The sequence below is a fragment of the Leuciscus leuciscus genome (genome assembly GCF_965113295.1).
Source record: "Leuciscus leuciscus genome assembly, chromosome: 9".
Taxonomy (NCBI): domain Eukaryota; kingdom Metazoa; phylum Chordata; class Actinopteri; order Cypriniformes; family Leuciscidae; genus Leuciscus; species Leuciscus leuciscus.
The window spans coordinates 9,005,843-9,024,057 of NC_138733.1; the positions used below are offsets into that span (position 1 = coordinate 9,005,843).

At 37.0% G+C, this 18,215-nt stretch overlaps 2 protein-coding genes and 1 long non-coding RNA gene across 12 annotated transcripts in view; all 3 read right to left on the reverse strand.

Moving 5' to 3' along the window:
* LOC309506414 (uncharacterized protein) overlaps positions 1-6,448 on the reverse strand; it is a 33,243-nt gene extending 26,795 nt beyond the window's left edge. For all 8 annotated transcript variants that reach the window (XM_082180348.1, XM_082180347.1, XM_082180349.1 and 5 more), the window contains exons 1-5: positions 5,645-6,448; positions 4,789-4,854; positions 4,597-4,677; positions 3,276-3,329; positions 2,342-2,407 (exon numbers count right to left, since the gene is read on the reverse strand). In XM_082180348.1, the coding sequence (XP_082036474.1) occupies positions 2,342-2,407; positions 3,276-3,329; positions 4,597-4,677; positions 4,789-4,854; positions 5,645-5,680 (303 nt within the window). In that variant the 5' untranslated portion in view covers positions 5,681-6,448. The remainder of the gene's footprint in view (positions 1-2,341; positions 2,408-3,275; positions 3,330-4,596; positions 4,678-4,788; positions 4,855-5,644) is intronic.
* A 1,247-nt stretch (positions 6,449-7,695) lies between these two features.
* On the reverse strand, positions 7,696-10,837 carry LOC309506331 (uncharacterized protein). Of its 3 annotated transcripts, XR_014208707.1 has the most exons (12): positions 10,746-10,836; positions 10,604-10,662; positions 10,382-10,519; positions 9,793-9,927; positions 9,631-9,714; positions 9,462-9,550; positions 9,274-9,376; positions 9,060-9,196; positions 8,914-8,974; positions 8,627-8,845; positions 8,249-8,424; positions 7,696-8,164 (listed from the first exon to the last, which is right to left on the reverse strand). XR_014208707.1 is itself a non-coding variant. In XM_082180187.1 (11 exons), exons 1-11 carry the CDS (start codon positions 10,771-10,773, stop codon positions 8,135-8,137), a joined length of 1,089 nt encoding a protein of 362 aa, XP_082036313.1. In that variant the 5' UTR covers positions 10,774-10,836; the 3' UTR covers positions 7,696-8,134. The 3 variants fall into 3 exon arrangements, 1 of the variants encoding a protein (XP_082036313.1); XR_014208706.1 differs by lacking the exon at positions 9,631-9,714 and having other exon boundaries at positions 10,746-10,837; XM_082180187.1 differs by lacking the exon at positions 8,249-8,424 and having other exon boundaries at positions 9,274-9,382.
* Positions 10,838-14,583: 3,746 nt separating this feature from the next.
* Positions 14,584-16,738, reverse strand: LOC309506523. Its single transcript, XR_014208833.1, has 4 exons — positions 16,704-16,738; positions 15,027-15,219; positions 14,858-14,949; positions 14,584-14,732 (listed from the first exon to the last, which is right to left on the reverse strand). It is a non-coding gene; the product is annotated as an uncharacterized lncRNA (long non-coding RNA).
* Positions 16,739-18,215: the final 1,477 nt, after the last annotated feature.

The following is an 18,215-nucleotide window of genomic DNA, read 5'->3' on the forward strand; positions in this document are numbered from 1 at the left end:
GCTTCACAGTATTAAATTAAAATAATACAACAAAGTTTGTTTCAAGAGGAATTTATTGATTGATAAAATTAAATTAAATATCCCCAAAATATCCCCAACTGAGCAAGCCAAAGGCAACAGTGGCAAGGAACCGAAAAACTCCATCAAGTGACCTAATGGTGTCCTAAAACTCCATCAGGTGACCTAATGGAGAAAAAAAACCTTGGGAGAACCCAGGCTCAGTCGGGGGCCAGTTCTCCTCTGGCATTTATGAGCTAGAGGCCGGATTGTAGTTTGAACTGTAGGATTATATGAATGCCTGGCTGAAGAGATGCGACTTTAATCTAGTTTTAAACTGGGAGAGCGAGTCTGAGCAACGAACAGTATCAGGAAGACTATTCCAGAGTTTTGGAGCCAAATGTGAAAATGCTCTCCCTCCTTTGGTGGTTCTGGATATCCTAGGTATGACCAAAAGCCTTGAATTTAGTGATCTTAAAGAGCGCGATGGATTATAGGGCGATAGAAGATCCGTTAAATAGACTGGAGCTAAGCCGTTTAGGGCTTTATAAGTCAGTAGCAATACCTTGTAATTAATACGGAACTTTATAGGTAACCAATGCAGTGATGATAAAATCAGTGTTATATGATCATATTTTCTTGATCTCGTAAGAACTCTAGCGGCGGCATTTTGGACTAACTGTAGCTTGTTTATTGAGGATGCAGGACATCCAGCTAATAAAGCATTACAGTAATCCAGTCTCGAGGTCATGAATGCATGAACTAACTTTTCTGCATCAGAAACTGATAGCATATTACGTAGCTTAGCAATGTTTCTAAGGTGGAAAAAGGCTGTTTTTGTAACATATGAAATATGATTTTCAAAAGACAGGTTGCAATCGAATATAACACCCAGGTCTTTTACTGTAGAGGATAAAGTAACAGGACATCCTATGATGTTAAAGTTGTATTGTGCGAGGTTTTGTGGGCGGTTTTTTGAACCGATAAGTATTACCTCTGTCTTGTCTGGATTTAATAAAAGAAAATTACGCGTCATCCAATCTTTTATATCTTTAACACACTCTGTCAATTTGGAAAATTTAGCGTTTTCATCCGGCCGTGATGAAATATATATTTGAGTGTCATCAGCATAACAATGGAAACTAATTCCATGTTTTCTTATAATATTTCCAAGTGGCATCATATATATTGAAAATAACAGAGGGCCTAATACAGATCCCTGCGGCACTCCATAGTTTACTGGAGTTATAATCGATTTTTCTCCATTTAAATAGACAAAATGGTAGCGGTCAGATAGGTATGATTTGAACCAGCTTAGTGCTTGTCCTTGAACACCAGTATAATTTTGTAGTCGATCTAAGAGTAATGTATGATCTATAGTATCGAACGCAGCACTAAGATCAAGTAAAACTAGTATTGAGATACAGCCTTGGTCAGAAGCTAAAAGTAAATCATTTGTGATTTTAACGAGCGCAGTTTCAGTGCTATGATGCGGTCTGAATCCAGACTGAAACTTTTCATAGATATCATTTTGTTGCAAGAAAGAGCCCAGTTGAGCGGACACCACTTTTTCTAATATTTTAGACATAAATGGAAGATTTGAAATGGGTCTATAATTTGCTAGATTATTATGATCTAATTGTGGTTTCTTAATGAGAGGTTTTATAACTGCCAGTTTAAATGTTCTTGGAACATGACCTAAAGATAAAGACGAGTTAATAATATTGAGGAGAGGCTCTTCCACTACAGGTAACACTTCTTTCAGTAGTTTAGTTGGTATAGGATCTAATAAACATGTTGTTGTTTTAGATGAAGTGATACGTTTATTTAACTCTTTTTGTTCTATAGTTGTAAAGCACTGTAATTGTTCTTGCGGGGTGATAATTGAAGCTGAATTATAAGGCGCGATTGAAGATTGAACGTTTATAATTGTGGTTCTGATGCTTTCTATTTTCTCAGTGAAGAAGTTCATGAAATCATTACTACTGAACTGTAACGGTATATTTTGTTCGGGTGACGTCTGTTTATTTGTTAGTCTAGCCACGGTGTTAAATAAAAACCTTGGATTGTTTTGGTTGTTTTCTATTAGTTTGCGGAGGTGCTCAGCCCTGGCCGCTTTTAGTGCCTTTTTATAACGTGACATACTGTCTTTTCACGCGATTCTAAAGACCTCTAAATTAGTTTGTTTCCATTTACGCTCTAAAATATGGGTTTCTCTCTTTAAAACATGCGTAGTATTGTTATACCTGTACATTAGAAACAGTGGTGTAAATATGTGAACACTAGATCTCACAGATGTCTCTGCTTCGTTTGCTCGTTCTCTTCCAGCACAACTCTCACTTACCTTGTCTAGTCCCACAGTCAGAGCAGCACAATCACTGCCTGATGACCACTGGCTCTTATGGCTCATCTGAGAATATGAAATTAAGCATTACATACAGAAACACTTCACCTAAGAGTTTAAAAAAAGCATTATAAATGGAATATATAAAGGATAATGTACAGTCAGTCAGTAATTATTACAAAATAAACTGACAGGATAATAAGGGTCCTGATACACAGCTACCTATCAATAAATATTTGCACATGAAATACTGATTTGAGATAATATACAAGATTACAAAATAGTTAAAGTTTTCAAATCAATATTTCAATATTTAAATGCTACCACAAGGTAATGTTCACGGCTTTTATGCATCACATTACATGTGTTTTCATTCCAGTGTGTCAGGTTGTGTGTAGCTTTACACCAGTTTTATGAGGACACCGTTTTATGAGGACATCATAAGAGCATGTTCCTGATGTTTGACTTGACTGAAGAATCTCAGTGTGTTGTGTAAGTTTAACAGAATCCTGGTCTATGAGGACACTAGATTTATGAGGACATCATAAGAACATGATCCTGATGTTTGACTTTGACTGAGTGTGTTGTGTAAGTTTAACAGAATCCTGGTCTATGAGGACACTAGATTTATGAGGACATCATAAGAACATGATCCTGATGTTTGACTTTGACTGAGTGTGTTGTGTAAGTTTAACAGAATACTGGTCTATGAGGACACTAGTTTTACTGGGACACTGGTAACTAGATACATTTGGACGGCACTGTCAAGTGTGTGTATGTATGAGAGTGATACGAGACATTGCGCCTGTGCTAGATGTACAGTAAGTGATCGTGACTCACTTCTTACACACACAATCATAATTCAGGGACTGATAACAGTGGCAAATAATCTGTTTCTGAGGAAACAGAGTTATTACATGAACTTATTGGATACCTTTAGAGTTGCTGTATCTTGTTCAGGTTTCATCTGATTCTTCAGAGTTATCATCTGAAAAAAAAGTAGTAAAAATATATAAAAAAGACAAATAAATACTAATTTTAGTATCACTTATTGAAAGCCAAACAGAGGTTGCTATTTTTTACCAACTTCTTCAATGATTATATTTAATCTGACAAGCACAAATAGTTTTCGCTATTGGTATTAGCCACAATGAGCTGTGAATTATGGGTTATCAGTATCGATCCTAATATTCCATATGTGTGTCCCGGTAAAACTAGTGTCCTCATAGACCAGGATTCTGTCAAATTTACACAACACACTGAGATTCTCCTGTCAAGTTAAACATCAGGACATTGCTCTTATGATGTCCTCATAAAACAGGTGTAAGACACACACACACTTGACACACTGTAATGAACATGCATGTAATGTGATGCATTAAAGCCATGAACATTAACTTGTAGGGCTGCACAATGTATTGCTTTATCATTCATACCCATCTGTGGTAGTGACATTGCAGTATAGGCCTCTGTGAAGTCAGGCTATATAAAGACTCTGCCGTGTTATTTTACAGTTGATTATTCAAGTTCTGTACCTAAATGCTGTTAGACTTACCTGGAATATATGAGGCATTGTTTATTTCACATCTTTGTTATTTTTTTTTATCTCTGCTTGCAATTTATTATTTTCTATGCAGATGCAAACCCCTACAAAATCACACCAATCATTCTAGAATGATTAATTATTTCCAAATAGAGCTATTCAATTCATTTAGTGAAATTGCTTTTCATATTGAAAAACTTTTGTTAATGTGAGTTAATAAAATATGCGAATTCATGTTCGTTCACAGTGTATTAAATTAACAGATACAACACTGGATCCTAAAATGTCTTGGAAAATGTTGAGATTAACGTTAAGTAAGATAAACATTAAGTAAATCCTGTAGAAGTATTGTTCATTCATTGTTAGTACATGTTAACTAATACTAACAAGATGAAACCTTTTTGTAAAGTGTTGTCATTTTTTTATAAAGAAAGTTGGAAATATGAATGTAAAATTCATTTTAAAAGTTAAGGAATCTTACATTAGGCCACTGTACTGTACATGTTTGATTTATGTTGAAGTGTTTGGGACATTGGCTTTAAATGATGTGCATTTCGTTTTTGTAATCAGGCTTTCAAAGTATATCAAATTTTGGATTTAGATTCATCGGCTAATACATCAGATATCGGCTTTCGAATATAAAGAATGATCAGTTATCGGCCCAAATGTTCATATCGCTGTATCCCTAATTTGATTTCCAAAAAAACAATACCTTCTGTACATCTCTGACTTCTGACTGGGACGGGTACGGACTCTTCATTTCGAGAGTCGAGGGTTCAACCTCACTGAGAGTCTACAAAACATCACATTAGACATGAAACAGTGGTGTAAATATGTGAACACTAGATCTCACAGATGTCTCTGCTTCGTTTGCTCGTTCTCTTCCAGCACAACTCTCACTTACCTTGTCTAGTCCCACAGTCAGAGCAGCACAATCACTGCCTGATGACCACTGGCTCTTATGGCTCATCTGAGAATATGAAATTAAGCGTTACATACAGAAACACTTCACCTAAGAGTTTAAAAAAAGCATTATAAATGGAATATATAAAGGATAATGTACAGTCAGTCAGTAATTAATACAAAATAAACTGACAGGATAATAAGGGTCCTGATACACAGCTACCTATCAATAAATATTTGCACATGAAATACTGATTTGAGATAATATACAAGATTACAAAATAGTTAAAGTTTTCAAATCAATATTTCAATATTTAAATGCTACCACAAGGTAATGTTCACGGCTTTTATGCATCACATTACATGTGTTTTCATTCCAGTGTGTCAGGTTGTGTGTAGCTTTACACCAGTTTTATGAGGACACCGTTTTATGAGGACATCATAAGAGCATGTTCCTGATGTTTGACTTGACTGAAGAATCTCAGTGTGTTGTGTAAGTTTAACAGAATCCTGGTCTATGAGGACACTAGATTTATGAGGACATCATAAGAACATGATCCTGATGTTTGACTTTGACTGAGTGTGTTGTGTAAGTTTAACAGAATACTGGTCTATGAGGACACTAGTTTTACTGGGACACTGGTAACTAGATACATTTGGACGGCACTGAGTTCAAGTGTGTGTATGTATGAGAGTGATACGAGACATTGCGCCTGTGCTAGATGTACAGTAAGTGATCGTGACTCACTTCTTACACACACAATCATAATTCAGGGACTGATAACAGTGGCAAATAATCTGTTTCTGAGGAACACTGGTCGCATGGCACTGCTTAAGCATGGAAACCCTGAACTCACCTTTATAATGATTGCTGAATCTGCCCTGGAGCTCATCTTTGTCTGTAAACGGCATGTCCTCTTCCAGATCTTGATCTTCTCCTTCACTGACTCACTTCAGCCATCATCCCATGTGTCTGCGCGCATAGAAAAAGACTCTCATTAATCACGACCATTGCATTTCATTTGACATATTATTCAAAAAGCTTGTTTTAAATAAATTGATCAATTATGGTAAACAGCATTCAAGTTATTTTAATACTTTATTATTATATGATATTTAAGGAATATGTTAATTGATAATAACTATTCATTTATAGATTTCATTCACAATTGATACATTATAGGCAATAATAGTGACAGTATTAATAAGACTGAATCAGACTGACAGTTCTAATAATATTCAGAGTATATTTTATTATAGTCAGGAGTAATATGAGCACATATTTGTGTCTTAATGTGTTTAAAGCAAGCATAACTGTAGTAATATTAACAGTAGCATATCAGGATACTGTACTGGGTGAAATAGCCTCCCCTTCACATACTGTAGTCATGACAACGCGTTATTATGATGGCTAGACTATTTTATGAGATCAGAAAAGGTAGCAGTTACAAATATAGTGCAATCGAAAACGAGTTTAAAATGACAAGCATCGCTGATTCCCTCATGTCAGTCTGTAAACAGAATCACTATAGGTCCGCTAGCACCGTTAGCATCACGCGCTAGCTGCTTTCTAACTGTAAAACGAGCAGCGAAGAGCATACAGAACATGCACAAACAAGCCAACCGGACCCACATGCTATTAGAGAAGCAATTAAACAACATTATAATTTACCTTTTGGATAACAGTTGCCTTCATCAGGTCCACAGATGTCTTCTCAGGTGCAGAGTTTGTCCAGTCCAAACAGGAAATGACGTGACGACGAATGACTACACCTCTGATTACGTTGTACTTATCATAATATAAACGGGATTTTATTTATTTATTTATCATATATTTAATGCACAATTAATAAATTACAGGCAAAAATACTTAAATAATTAGTATTTTGCATTAAGTTGCTACACATTTTAAAGCTGATTGAAGCTCCGCCCACTGGCGCCATCTTGTTTTCGCGATCTCCCGCCTACCGGTGTGGTGAAGTATGGGTGAAGTATTCAGTTACCCCACATTCTCTGGTTACCCTGAATATTCGGTCCGGGCTGAGGACCCAAGCAATCCGATTGGTTCAAAGCACGTTTTATGGGTAATCGCTTTAGTGCCTGCTTACAAATCATACAAAATCACTTTATTATAGAAGACGTTTGTACTACGTTATAACGAGTCATTAATGTATTTAATGTATTTTAAATTATACGTTTCATATACTAGTATTTAACCGAAGCTATAGATTGTGAAATTAAACATTTCTCGTTGTTAGTGTGTTTTTTAGTTAGCTTAGATAGTAGCATAGCATAGAGCTAACGTTATCTGATGATCGTGCTATGAGCTTTACCTGAGCTTATACTGCCTTACCGTATTCACAGCAATTCGTGGTGCAATTATAATTATGTCATTGTTTTTTATCGCAATAATCAGCGCAATATGTTACAAGTACAATTTTATTTATTAAAAGAGCCATAACATAATGTTTATTTGTGTATATTACTGTTTTTCTTATTAACAGTTTAGACATTTAAATAAATTACAGAATGCTAGCTATGTTTTGTGGGTGTATATATATTAATTGGTTGTCAAGCCTTGACTAAAGACCAGTATAATAAAATTATAGAATCACAAATCTTAATGTAATCAAACTACTTAGTTCATATAATAATCTTTTATTTTAAAGAAATACCATTTTTAAGTATGTATAGGGCATAATATGGGCAATAGGGCATAATATGCTTTTTTTTTTATTACAAGCATGTCATTTGTGTACTAATGCATATGATATATGGCATAATTATTTCTTAATACAGAACATCATACAACACAATAACATTTAATGTAATAAAATTAGTGAACCAAAACTTGTATAACATTTTTATTAAATGACACAATACAATACATAATGAATTCAACTGAATTATGAGATGTAATATATTACATTTTTATTAACACAAAACTACAAGCAAAATGCACATCGTTTTAGGACATTTATAGAGCTTTTAAAAATACACAATACAAAGCAGCTTTAAACAGACATACTTTTGTATGTCGTTACTTTCCTAAATACTTTTGTGATAGTTCTCTGGCTATACATTGTGAAGATTTAAAAACAACTAATGTTGAGTTAGCTGTGTTTAAATATTTAATGAACTGTAAGGTTAAAGTTTTTTGAGAACTAATGAGACACAAATGGATGCAGTGTCTTTTGCTGTATGAAAAGTCAAATCTTTAGTATGAAGTAAATTCATGTTGTATATGCAGTCAATTCTTTGTGGAACCATCCTAAGGCCTAGATGATGCAGTCAGTCAATTTCCCCTTTAGATGGTGGGGTCGTGACCTGTAGGTGAGGAGGCTGGACTAGGTGTCATGGACTGGCTTGAGGGAACTCTGTAAAAACACACAAACATGCTGCAACACATCATGTTCAACTGGACATTTGCACAGTCTTTAGTGCTATGGAACATCACTCACTGTTTTTACTTTGATATGCAAGCCCAAAGGTGCAACGCAGCAGAACGTAGTTAGCTCGTTGAACCTGGGATGTTGTGACATTAAAAGGCTATTTTAATGACACACTCCACAAGATAAGATATATCAGCCCAAAAGTGACTGAAACCTTCCGTTCGTCTCAGTATTAGAAGGCTGATCTGTACAAAAGATTTAAAAAAAAAGTAATTACTTTAATGAGTTAGTTTAATGAGTTAGTTCACCAAAACATATAAAAATCAGCCATCAGTTTCTCCCAACATATTATCAAATGATACCAGGGTGAGAAAATGATGTGTTTTTTTGGTGATATAAAAAATTCAAGTACTTATTTGTACCAACACGATCCCATAAAATGCTTACCTCAGGAATCAATTCACACATTAAAAGGTCGAAATGTTCAAGTTTTTTGTCCTTCTTTTGCTCAAACACAATGTTGTCGATGTGTCCCAGAAGTTCCTCAACATGTGCTGACAAGGCAGGATGAAAGCTCTTAGGTTTTGCCATTTTTCCAGTCTTCATTTGCCACCATTTGTTCCATGTGGGTTTCAGTGAGCCTTTTACAATTCCTTGAAACAACTCCTGAAAAAAATATTTAGTATAGCAAACAATATCTAGACATTTTAAATTTTGTAAAGTCTTATATGTACCTGAATTTCAGTATCACTGACAAGAGAACAAATTCCTTTTTTTCCCACCTCCTCGACTGTCCTATATTTTAAAAATCATCGATCTACTTGATTTATTACAATTTTAAGTTGATTTATATGAATGAGGACACACATTTTACACATACCTTTTATACGTCATATGCTGAACAGCATATGCTGCCATAGATGATGCGTGATATCTTCTCAGATGCCACAGATCGTCTCCCTGTATCACCTCGTTTTTCATACAGGTCCATTTGTCCCTCACCTCCATTTCTGCCATCTAATGAAATAAACACAGTTGTTAATGTAATGTAGATAAAAATAAAATAAATAAATAAAAGCATTTATTTAACTTACTGTACAAACCAAAACCCCACAGTTGTTAGAGTCAGCCAGCCTCCACTGTTCTGGGTACTCAACAGTCCATTTTCCCAAGTCCCAAGTATTTCGGAAGGCATTGCTTTTGCACAAAAGAAAAAAGAAATGAAGAAATGTACATTAGTAAATAAAGATAACAGTTTTGACATTTACAAAGCACACAATACCATAGTATAGCCAGGTCCATCGCAGAAATTGACTTGTAGTTGCCAGTGGGGTCGTAAACTCGAATACGATTCAGCAAACCATCCAAGACCTTTACAACATAAACAGAAACCGCTTTAACCAGAGTAACAACTGTTGAGCAAAAATGTATTTTTTTTTATCCATACATACCCACAAAATGAAGTGGTTTCCCTTTTCGGGGCTCTGTCCACCAACAATTCTTGGAATAAGGACTGTGTCATTCTCATCAAGGTCCTTTAAAATATTTTTAGGTAAATAAGTAAGGAAATGTGTCCCCTGGCCCTGAAATTTATTTCATAGATTTTCATTTACCTTCAGACAAGAAATGTGACTGTCATCCACATGTTTCTTGATAGTGAAGGATCGCCACCAGAGAACGAACGTGTGCACCTGTAAAGCAGTTCCACCATGTGCTTTACAGAGCTGTGCAATCCTTGTGTCAAGAATCTAAAAGAAATAGTAGATTTCAATAAAATGTTGTTGAATAATAAAAGAAGTACATATAGGAGGTTTGTGTACAAAAGACCATATAAATAAGCTGCCATTGGACACATATGGAGGGCTCGCCTGAGTCCCAAAATTTCTCCAATCATGCATTCATGTCTATGTCTCAGCACCCTCTAAGCAGAATCCACGGTTTCGAGAATATCCGAGAAACTTAATTTTTCGCCCCCAAAAAAATATAAGGTGTACGTACGTACGTACAAAATATAGATATTTTGGGTCAAAAAATAAAGTTTCTTGGATATTCTTGAAATCTTGGATTCTGTTAGAGGGTGCTGAGACATAGACATGAATGCATGATTGGAGGCTCTAGAGCCTTCCAGAGCTGAGATATGGAGATCCCACAAAGCATTTATTCCATTGGGGCAAATAGAGACTCGCAAATTAAAATTCTAACATCGTCATTCAGCCATGGGAAACTTTTCTTCTGTGGACACAGTGTCTCGAAATCTTCAACTGTGGCCTGGCATCTCGGAAACTGAATGAGTGGCCGCTTTCTGTCGGTTTCCTCACTCAAAATTCTCATATACATTTCCTAGAAAAAAAAAAGCTTTGTAATTGTCTTACATATATAATATTATATAATATATAACAGACTTCCATTTATTTGACATCTTACCTCTTCTAGCTCCAAGATGTGAAAGCGATCCACTGAAAACTGATTTTTTTTTTCAATTTCTGTAAACACATTTGGATCAGTCACAAATCTTTGTCAAAGTTACTTATTGTACTTTTTTAAAATTAAATCAAATAAAGCATACCTGTGCGTGATGCATCGCCTCCTGCCATGTCTGTCTTCAGGCAGTAAGAATCATGGTCATCATGAATTTTCACTGAAAAAGGTTGTATATGTAATATTTTAAATTTGCCATAAACATTTACTTCAAAAAGTGGACCATCTACTGTAATGTACTGCCTTTCTCACCATTCAGGATAATGTCACGCCGCAGGAATGGTTTGAGTTGGGACACATTGGTTTTCTGGCGGAGAATGTTGCCTGATTTGTCTGCAAGTGTAGCAACCCCTTTTCCGGTAATGTCTTCGACTACAAAAGGGCCTGTCCAGTTCCCCTCTAAACGTCCACCTTTGCGTCCCTCTTTTCTTTTGTTTGCTTTGAGTACCTCCTCTCCTTCGTGGATGTGAAATGATTTCACATTTTTTCTTTTCCGGGACTCGTACTCTGCCTTTTGCTTCCCCTGTGCTTTTGCAATGTGATCCCGCACCTTATGAAGATAATGTACAATAAACAGACTTAATAGAATACCTTAAATAATGTGAATTATTACTTAATTATAGTTCATACTAGAGACAATTACCTTTGCCTGTACTGCTGTCACCTCTACCATCCGTGCTGGCATTACAATATTCGGATCCTCTGCTACAAAGCAATCTGTCTCAGATATTACCTTTGTGTTTAGAACCTCTGGCGTGTTTGGGTGCCGGTGAAACATCAAAAAGAATGGTGTATACTTTGTAGAGCCCTAAAAAAAAGTGTTTCAACAAATTACATTTACAACTGACTGATCATTTGGCTGAGGAGTCAGAGAGAAACTCCTAGGGTTTATCTGATCTCACTCTCTGACACTGAAAACCCAGAGTTTCCCTCATCTCGGCCTTAACTTACTCTGAGTTTTCACTAAAGGGCTTTGGTTTGTTACTCTTTATATTAACAAATACAAATGAAAATTGTAACTGTCATTTTTATTTCTTAAACCATCAGTTTTAAAGGGGAGAATTTTGAATGAATGTTATGAATTATGTTTATTATTTAGTGTAGCTTTCCTTAAATTGTCCAATGGAGCAAACATTTGAAAATAGTTAAAAACGCTCAACTTTGAAGGTCAGCTGATTTATGTTTTCGATTCTCAACTTTTTCTATTTCCATTGTATAAGTTAGATAATGGAACAGTTGCCAAATGTTGTAGCTTTTCTGATAACTGAATTAAGAAAGAAGAATACTGTCATGGAGGCCTATGTGTGAGGTTACAGCCCTGATTCACGTTAGAGACAACAATTTAAAAGCAGCCCATGTCATGTGAAACAGTAAGACCATTGAGAATTCTGTAATATCATCTTTAACAATTGTACATAGATGTGCTAATGAGCTTATACAAGTTTCAGATGCAATTTAGTGACCTGTGATATCTGCAATAAGAAGTTTGAGTGTTTTTTTATCTGATGGAGCCGTTTGAGGGAAGCCTCAAATTTACGCAATTACAATAATAATTACAGTTAAATAACATCAGTACCTCAGAGGAAAGCCATGCTCATTCACAGCTTCACTGAAGAATGCCAGGTGGGTATCAGATCGCTACCTTAAGGTACATCATCTACACATACAGGAACAAATAGAATAATACATCAATACTGTCAAGAATTTATTTTCCCCTGTAAAATAAGTCAGCTGACAAAGTTCTGAAGGGTGAACAGGTGGAACAGTAAGAACTATTGAATCATTCAATTTATGACGGGATCTCATGACATGAGAAATCATCAAAACAGTTCATTTTAGTTCAGTTCATAATAAAGAGTTCAGCACTGATAAAACTGCATTGGCATGAGGAATAGTTTGCTGAATGGGACAGATGTAAACTTGACAGGAAAATTGTTAAAGGTTAAAAGTACACCCACAGAATAATACGTAATAGGTTCAATACAACTTTGCAAAGCCAAGTTCATGTAATTGACTTTCATGAAAGCATTCAAGTGAAAAGTCTATTCAAATCAACGGGACTTAGGAATATGCTGTGTATGCCAAGGCTAACCAGTTGCTTATTTTTTTATTCGTCATGAACATCCAAGAGACCATAAGGACATTTGCTACATGTATTCATGTAAATAGCCTAATGCAAACAAACAATCTTTAATTTTCAGAGATTAGTTTCTCCACTCGTTTTCACATTTTCAAAAATACATACATAATTCATGTTGCAAATTAACCTAATGGTCTCTTGGATGTTCAGGGCAAATTTTTATTTTTATGAAACTATGGCTGATTGTCAAATGAACCGCATATTCATTCCAAGTTATTTACCTGTGACAGACTGGTCTGCATTTAGATCTTCAGTCATTCCCATGTACCACTGGCCTGGTATGTTGTTCTTTCCTTTGTAGGGCAGAGGAAGAGGTTATTACTTGCTATACTGTATCTAAACCCATAAAGCATTCGATGAAGGGCAAATCTGGTGTAAACTGACCCATAGCCCTGTCTTAGAGATCACCATGTGCTGTCTATAGAACAAGGGACGACAACATTTGCCACAACACAGGCAAAGTTATGGACCAGGATACTATACCTGTGGCAATTTCATAAAATGTCTTCCTGGCGGCTGTTGTGAGTTTCCGGTCTTTGTCCTGCAGCTGTTGGGTGTCAACCATGAAGTTCACCTCATCCTCCTACAGTTTCACATCAAAGGGGACATAACATTAAAAAATAATAATAATCATAGCATACAGCATATGAGAATTAAATGGCAATAATATACCATGTAACAATTTCATACATTGATGGTTCTTCTTGTGTCCCCTTTCGACTTCAACTCTATTATTTGCTGCATCGATGAGCCTCCGGCAACAGTAGGCCTCTAGCCTGGTGGTTATGAAATCCATCAGCTGTGTTATGTTGTAGGCCTTCAGAACCCTCATTGCACTCTCCACATAATTGTTGGTGTCGTTCCCTCGTGTGGGGAGATGAGTGCGGAGACAAACTGCCCAGGCCTCACGTCTGCTGAAAATAGATGTCAGATATTTGCAATATGGTGGGTGAAGCTTTGCCGTGGAGTCCTCTAATGCCCGATGGTATGAGGCCTCAAGTTCTCCTGGATTTCTTACATGCACCATAGCCTTGAAGAGCTGTAGCAGGGTTTGACGGTCAGACTTTGGTACTGCATTTGTGGGCATCCCACAGCCACCTCCACATCACCTGTAAAATGTGGAAAACTCAAGAGGATGGGGTGTGTATGTGGATAAGACTCACTGAGAGCCTGTCGTAATGCCTGGCAGTCATCAGTCATTGCCACTTGTGGGCCGAGATCTCCTCTGGAAGAATGCTTTTGAGGAGCTGCAGTCCTGCAGTGATGACACTCTGAGACTCAGATGATGTTATCATTACACCCAAGGGCAGTTCTCCAATAGCTGAGTGGGTCAAAAGTAGGAACACTCTGCTATTTGTTCTGTCGCAATTTCCAGAAGAGTCCACAAAGACCATCTCTGCACTCTCAGGGATCACTGAATGGACTCGCCTCATGAGGGACTGCATAAGGCATTGATGATCTGCAAACATCTGTATGCATCAAGTGATGCCTGTAGGCCGGTGAGCACTGTGTCCCTGGATAACTCCCCGTACGACCTCTTGAAAATATTGTAATACAGCCTAAAATGACAATTATACACAAGATTTAGAACATTTTATCAAGTGACATTATCACACAATTTTTCACTTGATAATAGTGATCACATTCTTAGAATGTTCCAATTGTATTTTTTACTTTTACTGACCTAAAACAGAAACTTAGATCAGGACAAATCGAGCGATCAGCAGCTACAAAGATGCATGCGTCGCCCATCTCCTCCTGAAGGTCGTATTGCAGTGTATTTAAAGCAGAGGAGGGAGAGTGGCCACTCTGAAGTTTGTTGGTTGTCTCTGGTGCTTCATCTCGTACCTCGTAGCCTCAGCACACATGAGCAGGTGATTATGTTGATGTTGCAGGTTGATGTAGAGACATAATCCTATGTGTAAATCAGCAGATCTGAGTACAATAAAATTATTATTACATATATTATTACGTTATTTAGAAAACTGAGACAGAGAGTGACTTTTTTGCAAAACAGCAAGCCTGTTTTTTGGGGTAGCAAATCTATTTTTAGGTCTAACCTGGACTTTCTGTTCTGCGAAAAGCTTTGCCTCTTGAGAACAACATCATCACAGCAGGAATGCCGTGTGTTGTGTTGGCATCTAAGGTCCACCTTTAAACACATTCAATTAAGGTTTTGGCTCAACCCTTGAAAAAATAAATGAATGCACCTGCTATGGAATCACTTACTCTATATATGTTGTTCCACAGGGTAGCTTTTGTTCACCCGCCATGTCGTTTGTGATGACTTTTGAAAGGCTTGAAGCCGTCTGCGAACCTCCTCCTCAGTGTGAAGTCTTACTTTTAGAGAAATGTTGCAGTTCTTGCCCTCGAGAGGCTCAAATAAACAGATATGGTGTTCATAGTCCTCAGGGAGGAGTTTCTGTCAAAGCACAGAAAACATTTAAAGAGTAGGCAAATGTATGGTGTAACCAAAGCATGGGCGTCGGAACCATTGTATATGGGTGGGATAAGACCCACCCACTTTTTAAGACCAATGACATTGTAGGCTACCCACTCACTTTTACCATCTCTAATTCAGTGCATTTGTCTGTTCGCTTTTCAGAGCGCCGTCAGTCAAATCCCTTCCACTTGAGGAATTCCCTAATAAATTAAACTCCCTTTCCGCTGAATCGCTACATTATATTTCTCAACGAGCCGCAACTGACGAAAGTAACCGCCCGTTGTACCCTTCCAGCAGGGGCGGCTGGCCAATAGAGCTCACCAGCCGCCACTGCCATCCAGTCAAATATTGCATTGCAAACATCAACAACAGCTTTAAGTTGTCATTGCTGGCAAATGACATGGAATTAGGGGGATAATCCACGGATAGCTGTGCATTTAATGCACGACGTGGAGGCAAAGAACCGCCCGACGTGAAGTGGAGTTTAGTTTAGTTTACTTGTTTAATTAAAAGGCACCAGAATACATGGTATTTACTCCAGTAACATTTTTCTGGGGGAGGACCCACCCACTTTTTTTTTTTCTTCCGACGCCCATGAACCAAAGTAACATTTAACATTAACACCTACATTCTGTAAACTATCTCTGCCTTTAAGTCAGTTAAGCGTGCTCCATGCACAGATGGTAGAACTGGCTTTCCTTTTACTTATGTCAATGTTGTTTGTTTAAATTATTTATGTGATGCTTTTGCTCAATAGCTTCCAACTAAACTTTGCCAATGGGACCTATACACTTAAAACCCACTCAGAAGAAGTTGTTTTTCTGTACCCTCTGTACTAATGGAGGGGAAAAAAGGTGTTGGAATGCCAGTGGAACACTACAAGATGTTGACTTAATGTCAAAGTGGTATTGTTTGTTTGCTAACAGCCTAACAAGAAATGGAGAACCATTAAGAGAAGTAGTTTAACATTAACCACGCTTCAACAACACTTTTTTTTGGTTTTATTCTCATCTAACCTCCAGCAGCTCCATCTCCTCAAAGTTGTCAAGTGTCTGGTAAATGTTGCAAGCTTTAATAAATCCTGCCATTATGCACACCACTTCTAGAAACAGAACAGAATGGACTCTTGAATGGAATCATCAAGACATGGACACTTTAAAACAATAACTGGCTTTGTCAGCATCTGCAAAATGTTCACAAGGTTCATAACCCTTACGTGTCCAGTTTTGGTGCTGGATAACCACCTTGAGTAAGTAAGAAAGTACATGTTTATTTATATAGCACATTTTTTTTACACTGGGTGCAATACTAATAGTAATATTAACGACAATACAGCGAACGGACACGTAAGGGTTAACTCACTATTAATTCAGTTGGTTGCTTAATACTAAGCCATTAAAAGGTTATTAGAAGATGAATCACATATGTGTGATCAAATAATCAAATATCAAATAAAACCTTACCTTTGTGAATGTGTCGTCACGAGCCTGAGGAGATATCTGTATTCTCTATTCTCAATCAGTCTCAATAGCGATGTGTCACGGCGAGCCAATCAGGGATGAGTTCCCTAATGAATATTAATGAGCCCACCCCCACCACCCGGCTCGCTCGCGGGCAGGGTTGCTAGGTAACAGTTTTAGGAACACATAACAAACGGTAGCTACTTTTGTTATAAAATATATAGCAGCTACATAAATCAACCAATTCTTGAAGTTAAAAGCCAGATTCAGTAAGAGCAGGTGTAATGTTTGTCGAGGACGAGGAAGGTGAGAATTAAAAATATCTGAAAATAACTTTTAACCCTTTCACGCATAGTGGTCACTACAGTGGACAGCTATTAAAAAAGCATTTTCTTGAATTTGCACGGGTTTTTATGGCAAAGTTGCACATCAATCTCTTCATTGGACCCTGGTGCATCATCCTATAAATTGCAATCAAGTGGCAAGCCTTTGTGTTTCGATTTTTCCCCCCTCCAAACCAAGATGGCCAAGGGTCAGTCAGACATGCCAAGTTGCTCCAGAATATCCACCCATTCCTTCTATCCTAGGAGACTCTTGTAGGTAAAAAAAATATTGCAGCATAAAGCAATATCTAATGAGTCATATCACAGTAAAATTTTCCAAGTTTTGATTTTAGATTGAGAGAAAACTCTGATTAATCACATGTCCACTGTAGTGGACGTCATGCATGCAATGGCTATATTTCAGATACAATTCATAATTATAATGTGAATATTGTTTTTGAAATTTAAAACTTAAAAACTTAATATGCATTGACTTTTTCTACTGTAAATAAATGTATTTGTATTATTAGAATGTAATTTTCATTGACATCGAAAAAAGTCATGTGATTACATAATGTATGACACTTGTAATTAGGGCTGGGTAAAAATATCGATTCATCAATGCATTGCAATTATTTGTTTCTCAATTCAATATCGATTCATCAAATCCTATGAATCGATTCAGCCCGCCGGCCAGTGGCGGCGCTGTGGGCAACACTTTAGTGAGAGCGTTCAGCGTTGTACATTAAGCAGGCGGCTGCAGAAGTGAGTCAAATCTGTCTCCCCATTTTAAAATGACCAACTTTACAGCAGAAAAAAACATGTTTACAGCCTGGATCTCTATATGGCTTTGGTCTATACAGATAATTTTGCCCTTCATAACAACTGTGAGGAGGGTGAATGTTTTTATAACTCATCCGTTTAGTTGATATTCCCGCTGATGTCAATGCTAGCCATTTGTCTGCTGTTACTAGCTGTCACTTCACCTCAGCAAATTTGAGCTGCTGAACTTGCTTTCTCTGCAGTGTTTTGTGCTTTTTTTCTGGATTATTTCATACAATTTAATACACCCATTAACGTTACTTCGCCCACGGCTTAGGATTCCGTCGTTGTCGTCGAGTATCGTTCGAGAGAACAACCAGCGCTGTATTTCAGTTGTTTTCCTCTGTGAACATGCACTAATGGATGTCTG